Source organism: Tamandua tetradactyla, chromosome 9 (assembly GCF_023851605.1).
Source record: "Tamandua tetradactyla isolate mTamTet1 chromosome 9, mTamTet1.pri, whole genome shotgun sequence".
Lineage (NCBI taxonomy): Eukaryota > Metazoa > Chordata > Mammalia > Pilosa > Myrmecophagidae > Tamandua > Tamandua tetradactyla.
Genome location: NC_135335.1, coordinates 22,417,127 through 22,427,079, shown reverse-complemented (window position 1 = coordinate 22,427,079; position 9,953 = coordinate 22,417,127). Strand labels below are relative to the sequence as shown.

Below are 9,953 nucleotides of genomic sequence, written 5' to 3'. Positions count from 1 at the left end.
TTGGTGTGATTCCCTGACACATCCCAGAGTAATCAGGGCAGAAGATTAGAAAGTACTTGCAAAGTACTCTTGAGAAACAAGTGAAAAAGGTGGAAATATTAAACTTCCCCATCTGGGAAAGACCTGATAACTTTTCAAGCATTGGGAACTGCTAATTTGATAGGACCAAGCCCTCAAACTTGTGGCTTGTCCTTATGAAACTTATGCCTTTAAGGAAAGGGGGAAGCTTAGTCTACTTATGATTATGCCTGGGTTACCCTTGAGAACCTCTTTTGTTGCTCATATGTGGCCTCTCTCTAAGCCAACTCTGTAGCTGAACTCACTGCCCTCCCCCACTATGTGGGACATAAGACCCAGGGATGTAAATCTCCCCAGCATTGTGGAAGTGAGAAAGTCTTCTTGACCTAAAGTGGGAAGTGAAATGAAACAAAATAAAGTTTCAGTGACTGGGAAATTTAAAAGAGAATTGAATCAATTCTGATTCAATCTGAAGATTATTTTATGCAAATATATATATATATATATCCTTTTTCAATTTTTGGTGTATTGGAGTAGCTAAAGGGAAGTAACTGATACTGTTGAAATGTCATCCAATGGCCTCGATTCTTGAAGTTGATTGAATAACTGTAGAGATTTTAAGGTGTTTTCATGTGATTGTGAGAACCTTGAACTGACATTCTCTTTATCCAGCATATGGACAGATGAGTAAGAAAAAAAGGACAAAAAATAAATAAACAATAGGGGACTTGAAGATTGGATGGGATATTTTGGGAATTCTTTTTTAATTTTATTTCATTTTTTATTCTTATTTTTACTGTTTTGGTGTAATGAGAATATTAAAAAATCAATTGAAATGATGAATGAACAGCTATATGATTACATTGTAATATATTAACATAGCATATCATCATCCTAATTGTACAATTTGTTAATATATCACCAAAAAATGTGAGTGGCCTAAATGCAGCAATTAAAGGCCCTGTAACTTATTATATTAAAATATAAGACCCAAGTACAAAATGTCTGTAAGAAATTTATGAATAGTAAATGGATATAAAACTATATAACTGCAAATATATGGATATAAATACTACTGAATAAAAGAGTAAAATTTGAAAAATTGGACCACTGTATTCCAGAAATTTGAATGAGAGTAAGAATAACAGTAGAAGCAATATTTTAGAATTTTTCAAAATTCCTTAAAGCTTCAAAAGACATACAAAGGAGAGAATTTAAATAATGAATATAATATTCTAGAAAATACAGCATTTATTAACTGCGAGGAGTAAAGTTTTAAGTTTGTTGAAATATGGTATAAATAAGTTTTTTCTTTTCTGTTTCTTATGTTTGATCTTCTGACATAATTACTTTATTATTAGACATGATATATTAGATTTCCAGCAATAATGATTCAGAAAAAAATTAGTCATAAAATGTTTTGTAAATTATAATTTATTCTATTATTAACATTATTTGAAAGCATATTTAATGACTATAAAAATTAGTTTCAAAAATGGGAAGAAAAACTACGAATGGTGATTTTTCAAGGAGTAAGGAGATTACTGAAGTGGGAATGACATAGAAAATCTTAGACACTCAGGTCACCAATTGTGAAGTAAATTATTGCAGGCTTTTTAATCTCCAAATATTCTTTTCTCAGTATCATTTAATTTTGTTTAATTGAAGAATTGTTCAGGCACTTTTCATCAAATATACAGTATAGTATATGATAATTCCTTGAGCCATATGACCAAATTCTCACCTGAAATTCTGCAGTATAAACAGCTTTTCTTGTAGGAGCTACTTCAAAATCTACATGGAATTTGATTTCATTATTGTGAATCAATGAAGATTCACAAGGCTGCCTTTCACCTGGTAGTTTATAGGAAAAGTAAGTTTTTAGCCCTTCAAACGATTATAAAAGTTTTACTCATCTCAACATAAAGTTTTAATTTATTCTCTCATACTTTGTCAGCACACTAGATAATAAAACAAATTTCACAAGCATTGATGTGGCTGACTAGAACACTGCATCTGCTGTGTTGATGAATTATTTGACAGTCTCATACCTGATTGGAAAATTCTTCCATATTTACTTGTCATGCCTCAAAAATGTTCATTTATCATCTGGTACATAATCCTAAAAAGAAGTTATTTATGCTTTACAAATCAATGCAAAGTACATGAAATTGTGGGTTTTATAAGAGTCTATTATGAGAAAGGTCAAGGTGATTATAAATATTTAATAATAAAATCTTGATAATACTGAAAATTCAGCATGATCAAATCAATATAAACCCATATGTACAAGTATTCAATAAGTCATATATAATGAAAGTGCTTGAAAGAAAATACATCTGAAGAATAACATTTGTGAAAAATTTACATTCATTTCTTTGAATTCTGATGTAAATCTTACGTGATGAAAAATTCTAATCTCAGGATAGGGTCTTGCTTTTAAATATAGGAATGATTCATTCTGAGAAATGAACTAGTTCATCCTTTGTGATGAACAATCTAGACTTTCAAACAGATACTAAACTATTTTTCTATAAATGCCTCCTCTTTTATCCAGTTACATATTAGGGGATCACAAAAGAATACTAAAAATGCTGTTCTACAGTATGTGGTTTCTAGTGAAGGCAACTCTCTTTTTCAAACCTAACATGAGTGCCTTGACTGTTGAACTTTTATCTTGGCATCATGCCAATAAATCTTCCCTGGATACTGGCTCAACTAGTTGCATTATCAGCAATCCTCAATATAAAGGTGCTGTAACCTTAAGGTGAAATGTGAGGGATGCTCTCCTCTGCATATGTGCACAATATTTCTAGGTATACTGTGAGAAAATTTCCAGTTGTACTTTCAATTTGAAGAGGATGCAAACAAAAATTTTGGGTTGATTTCTGTTACTTAAAAATTAAAAGTTCATGCACAAAAAATGAAATATAAATTAACTCAAAATAAATATTAGATTACAAAATTATAGGCTCCTTAAATGATGTGCATATTTTATCTATAAGAAAAACTTGAATTTGACAAATTTCCAGACAGCTTGTGCTGGAAGAAGTTCTTCATCCACTTGACTTCTAGTAAGTATTACTTTCAAGGTTGCAGAATTTCAATTAATCTAAAAAATGGGAATATTGTTAGAATAATATGTCTATACATGTACATATTATTTGGCCATAATTAAGTAATGCCAGGATTTGTGGCAAAACAAATATAGAGTTGACAAATCACAGACATCAAGCAATACACATATTTTGATAATATAATTTTGGAATAAAATTTTAAAATAAAATTCTTAATCAGAAAATTAATAGTATTGTAATCTATAATGTTAATGCTCCTAAGGTTTTACTCTTATCTGTCATTTGTACTAAACAATACTGAATATAAAAGCAAGGTAAATGATGCATTAATACTATCATTGTTTGTTTTATAAATAGTATTTAACTTTTCCTGCTCTTTTAATCATTGAGTAAATATGTATATTTTGTCACCTAGTAAATGAGTAATAATAATAACTGTGATATAATGTTTTCCTATAGATAAATGTGTAAATGAAGATTAGCATTTAAAACAAAGTCATGTTCATTCAAATTATGCAGTATAAATATATGAGCTTATATTATGTAATATCCAAACGTTGATTTGTACTTTATTTTTTTGCAGTCCAAGTCTTTTTTCAGATATATTTTGCAAACTACTCTTTATTATGAAATTATAGCTATTACAACTACTAAACTACTACTAAACTAATCTTTTTAAGGTGTAAAATTATTTCTATAAACAAAAACAGTTTTGAGGTGTCAAGTACCACCTTTGATTTCCCAGCAATTTACAACAATTGATTACTATAGGAACTATGAATAACACAAACTTGCTTGGCTTCATCCTTATGGGATTGACAGACAATGAAGAGATTCGGCAGATCCTCATCATGTTATTTCTCCTGATATACCTGATTACTCTGCTGGGGAATGCAGGGATGATACTGATAATTCACCTGGACCTCTCACTTCACACTCCCATGTATTTTTTCCTCAGTCATCTCTCATTCCTTGACATCAGTTACTCAACGGTCATCACTCCTAAAACCTTAGAGAACTTACTGACTTCCAACAAGTATATTTCATTCAAGTGCTGCTTCACCCAGTTGTCTTTTTTCATCTTCTGCTGTGGCACTGAATTTTTCCTTCTGTCTTCAATGGCCTATGACCGCTATGTAGCTATCTGTAATCCTCTTCATTACCCTATTGTTATGTCCAGAAGGCTCTGCTGTGTGCTCATCACTGGGACCTACCTGATGGGCTTTATTGAAGTATTAGTTACTGTTCTTTACATGAGCAGTATGCATTTCTGTAAATCCAATGTAATTTATCACTTTTTTTGTGACATAATCCCAATTTTAGCCTTGTCTTGTACTGACACTCATGACACTGAAATTATGATATTCATTGTTGGTACTTTCAATGTAATGGTGTCTCTTAGCACAATTTGTGTGTCCTATGGTTCCATTCTGTCTACCATCCTGAAAATCAATTCCACTTCTGGAAAGCGCAAAGCCTTCTCTACTTGTGCCTCCCACCTCTTGGGAGTCACTATCTTTTATGGCACTACAATTTTTACTTATCTGAAACCAAAGCAGTCCTACTCCTTGGGAAAGGATCAAGTAGCTTCTGTGTTTTATACTGTGGTGATTCCCATGCTGAACCCACTTATTTATAGTCTTAGGAACAAAGAGGTGAAAAATGCTCTCATTAGAGTTATGCAGAAGAGAGACGGTTCCAGGCATTAGGAATGGCAGTATTGCTGAACATTTTTTTTTTCTTATTTGGATATTTATTCTCTAAATACAGTAGCACCCTTTAATTAGTTTGGATCTGTTTTTCGGAATCCTTTATTTGAAAACATAGCATCTGGAACTTTCCAAGAATATGTTTTTAGAAATCTACATAGTATATAGAAGACATGAAATACATATTAATCCTGTGGTTTAAATATACATGTGTTTTCAAGGGTAACTACTGAGCAATAAACATGATGTTATCCTTGAAATCGTATCCCAGGAATCCCATGTATATTCCAATTTCAGAGAATTTTATCATGGAGAGCTCTGTTAGAAGTCATTCCATTTATTCTGTAGAGAAGATATATTGCACAGTCTTAAAAGTGCCACTTGAATTAAAAAATCTAGAGTTTAGATCCCAGAAATGTCAGCTTTTTGACTGTATATCCCTTATTAATTTACTGAAAGTTTAAATCTAGTTTCCTAAACTGCTCAAGATAAATAATTCTTAATTCATAATTTTACAGATGATATCGAATGATGAATGGAAAAAATTTAATGCATTACCAATATACTTTGAGCACATTCAAATATATGTACAAGAAAGTACAGTCTTGCAAAATTTTGAACACAAAATAACCTGTGTTATGAAAATGTTCACTCTTATTTTAAAATAATTTTGGCTCATCTTACTCGTAAACAAACAGCTAAAAAGGAAAACGAGCATTTCAATATTTGGTCTTAGAGAAAAGTAAAATATTGTGATAAAATAAAGTTATAGAAAAATGTTTATGTGAACATTGAAGAAAACTTGAAAAAGTTTTCAGTTTTTAAAGAAAATAAAAATGTCCTAACCATCTCTGAGAGTTTTGTTCATGGTCTTCTAGATCAATTTTATGCATAGGTATGTGTGTATATATATATATATATATATATATATATATATATATATATATAAATTTTGCAATTTATGATTTCTACTTTGCAGATTTTGTTTTCTGTTCATCACTAGAAGCTTTGATAATTCATTTGACATTTAATCTTGGAAGGTGAATATTTTCTTGGTGCATTAGATAAATGTAGAATATCATCATGCAATGCTTTAGGACCTCAAGTTTTGTAAATTCAGGAGTTTATACAATTGCTTGTTATATCTTTTTTATGTCTTCATGCTAATCATTTGAAAACTCTATCATACTGTGATGGATCAACATGCTTTAGCAATTACGATTTCTTTGCTTAATTTCAGTATGTTTAAAAAATTAATTCCTTATTTCCTTGTTTCTATAAGTATAGGTTATTTAGAAACATGTTACTTTTTTAGTTCAACTCTTTTTTCATTTGTTTTAATAATTTCAATAGAGAAAGGTTGCAAATAAATAATTTACAACGAATCCAAATTCCGTGACATCCCATATACTTTGGTCTGGGTTGTTAATATTTTCTTTAAACATGTCTGTATGCAAGTTTTAATTTTCTCTACTATTCCATGTGCATTTGAGAAAGGATGTTTTCTTCTTTTTCCTATATTTGAATTTTTTATTTAGGCAGTATTTATTAATTTGTTCCTTCAAATGGTTTGAATTGTTTTAATTTGTATTGAGGTTTGCTTTTTAGAATTATAGTTGTCCATATTCTTAAATGGTTTTTGAAAGATTAAAATTAAATTAATTTGCATAGGTTCAATATTAATTTATTCAAATGATTTAGATGTACATTATAATCTCCTACAGCCTGAATTCATATAAAATTTAACTTAATTGTGTATAATATCCATATAAATCACCCTATTAAGATTTATTTTTGCTCTGAACTTTATGTTGTCTAGAATCAGTTGTGATTATTTTTGTTTTGTGTGCCTATGTCTATGTATTAGATAGAAATTATTATTAAATAAAGTATCTTTTAAACTATTCACTCATCTTGTAAATGCATTGTGTTTTTTCTTTATGTATAAGCCTTTACACTTACTTTCTTTTTATGAACTATGTCAGCTTTGTTTTCATTTATGCACACTTCTATGACTTATAAAATATCACCTGTTGCTTTCTATTGGAAACTCTCTAATTTTTCAGACAGTAATAATTTCAGGAATTGCTTATTTTGTATTTAAATTCAGACAATGCTGTTTTCTTATTATATATTCTAGAATACATTTATGATGTTGTTAAATACATGCAATATATTTCCTTTGCAGAATGTGTAAACACTGGAGTATTTATATTGCACTTCTGTTCTCCCTGTTTATATCAGTGTGTATCATATTTTATTTAAGATGTAGTCTGAAGTCTTTTTAAAACAGAATCTTTTTGTTCATGTATTGGACATGTATAGACATACCAGATGCCACTGTGGAGGAAAAGGAAGTTTTATGTAAGTCAAAGGAAGACAGGAACTCTGATTGACCTCAAAGCTGCCCCCCTGTTTTGATCTTTCTTGAGGTTTTTATACAAGTTAGAGAGAAAGAGAGTCTATCATCCTGGGTAGCACGTGACATTTAGCATAGGCTGGAGAATCTTATTGCTTTTTATTTCATTTATTTACTACACCTTTAAGATTTTATATTTTTAAAGATACATGGTACTTGGTGCCTCCTACTCTAGTGGTCATGCTGAGAGAACACAAATCATAGTGATTAATGTATACCTCAGCATAGTGCCCATATGTGATTAGTTGTACACCCTGTATTTTGCTTCTCTGTCAGACTAACAGTTTGCTTCTCTGTAAGACTAAATTTTGTTTTGGCTTTTTTTAGTTTTTTTATTAATTAAAAAAATTAACAACAAACAAAAGATATCATTCTATTCTACATATATAAGCAGCTATTCTTAATATCATCACGTAGTTGCATATTCATCATTTCTTAGAACATTTACATGGATCCAGAAAAAGAAACAAAAAGACAACAGAAAAAGAAATAAAATTATAATAGAGAAAAAAGTTATATATACCATACCCCTTACCCCTCATTTTCACTTACCACTAGCATTTCAAACTAAATTTATTTTAATGTTTGTTCCCCCATTATTTATTTTTATTCCACATGTTCTACTCTTTTGTTGATATGGTAGGTAAAAGGAGCATCAGAAACAAGGTTTTCACATTCACAGAGTCACATTGTGAAAGCTATATCATTGTTCAATCATCATCGAGAAACATGGCTACTGGAACACAGCTCTACATTTTCAGGCAGTTTCCTCCAGCCTCTCCACTACATCTTGAACAACAAGGTGATATCTACTCAATGCATAAGAATAAATTCCAGGATAACCTCTTGACTCTGTTTGGAATCTCCAGCCATTCACACTTAGTCTCATTTCACTCTTCCCCCTTTTGGTTGAGAAGTTTCTCTCAATCTCTTGATGTTAATTCTCAGCTCATTCTAGGGTTTTTCTCAGCTCCTTGATGCTGAGTCTCAGCTCATTCCAGGATCTCTGTCCCATGTTGCCAGGAAGGTCCACAACCCTGGGAGTCATGTCTCATGCAGAGACGGGGAGGGTGGTGAGACTGCTCGTCCTGTCAGCTGGAGGGAGAGGCCACATCCAAGCAACAAAAGAGGCTCTCTAGGGGGTGACTCCCAGGCCCAAACTTTAAGCAGACTTGACCTATCCTTTGTGGGGTCTAGTTCCATATGAACAAACCCCAAAACTGGGGGTTCAGCCTGTAGCCCTGGTTGTCCACACTGCTTATGATAACATTAAGAATTCGACTTGGGGAGGTTGAATTTCTCCCCGCTCTCTCCATTCCCCAAAGGGGGCTTGCAAATATTTTTCCACTCACTGATCAAATCACTCCAGGATTCATTGGGGCATCACTCTGGACAAACCAACAAAATCTCATGTCCTATCTGAGATTCCAAGTACTTATGACATTCAATCAAACTATCTACATAAGTTATATTAGGAAATGCTCTAGTCAAAATATAAATGTTGTAACAAATAAACATTTTTTGCTTTAGTCTCACACATAAGGTGATATTTTAAAATATTAATTACCATCTATTTTCAGCTCCCTGCAGTAATGACATTCCTTTATTCTTCCTCATGCAAAATCATTTTTAAAATTTTGTAAGACTAAATTTTAAGTACATAGCTTCTTTATAGTTTCAGAGTTAAATCTAAGATTTGAAGATTACAACATGCCAAAATTCTACGTAGTGAAGAAGTTGAACCACTTTATAAGATTGGAATACAGCATGACAAAATGTAGACAATTGTATTTGTTTGCAAATTATTGATGTTATATAATATTTATAAAAGTATATTATGTGTCCTGACCACCTCTTGAAGGCTCTATTGAAAGGCTTTAACTAAAATTAACATCGTTTTTCTTTGCAAGATAACTCTCAGTTTGGTACTAGAAATACAACTTTAAATACAATTACAGTAATGCAAAGCTATCCTGCTACTTGTTCATGCAGACTTAAGCCTCCTGGAATTTTCTTAATCTCATACACCTTATATCTTGTCCATTAGCTTATCATATTGTGGCTCTGTCAAGAATATATTTGGAGTCTGATGATTACTTTATATCTCTACTACCTGATCCAAACAACTATCATCTTACTCTTTAAATTATTGCCCCAAACGTTTAGACTATCTCCATCTGCTATTCCATAACTCCTTGTGTCCAATCTCAAGGTAAGGGGCAGTGATATTGTTAAAACATGGGTCATAGCATGTCACTTTCCTTAAAACCTACAAGACTTCCCATCACATTAACAGTATAAATAAAGGATTTTTCAAGAACCTTCAGGTGGAATATGATCTTGCTCCTATTCATTACCTCTATGAAATTATCCTTTAACTCTGTGCATAACATGCTTACCTTGGAACAGTCACCCAGACTTTGATACCCTTCACTATGCACATTAGTTCTGATGCTGCCTGTAGTATTTCCATTTTTATTTCCATCTGAAATTCCCTTTCCCCAGTTGGCTGCCTAGATCTTTTATCACTCTCTCCTTCATAACACATCCCTTACCACACTATTTAATACTGCACCTGTCCCACACTCATCAATGCTGTATTTGTTTTCCATAGCAATTATCTCCATCTAATATTCTGTGCATAAGCCTGTTTCTCCTCTCTTTTTTCCTCCTCTATGAAAGCTCTATGAGCACAATATTTTTGCCTATTTTTAATGCTGTATCACCAGC

At 31.7% G+C, this 9,953-nt stretch overlaps 1 protein-coding gene across 1 annotated transcript; it reads left to right on the top strand.

The window, feature by feature from the left end:
- Window positions 1-1,845: 1,845 nt before the first annotated feature.
- On the top strand, window positions 1,846-4,804 carry LOC143645611 (olfactory receptor 8H1-like). The gene is made up of 2 exons (XM_077114876.1): window positions 1,846-1,891; window positions 3,867-4,804. The coding sequence occupies exons 1-2, from the start codon at window positions 1,846-1,848 to the stop codon at window positions 4,802-4,804; spliced, it is 984 nt and encodes a 327-aa protein (XP_076970991.1).
- Window positions 4,805-9,953: the final 5,149 nt, after the last annotated feature.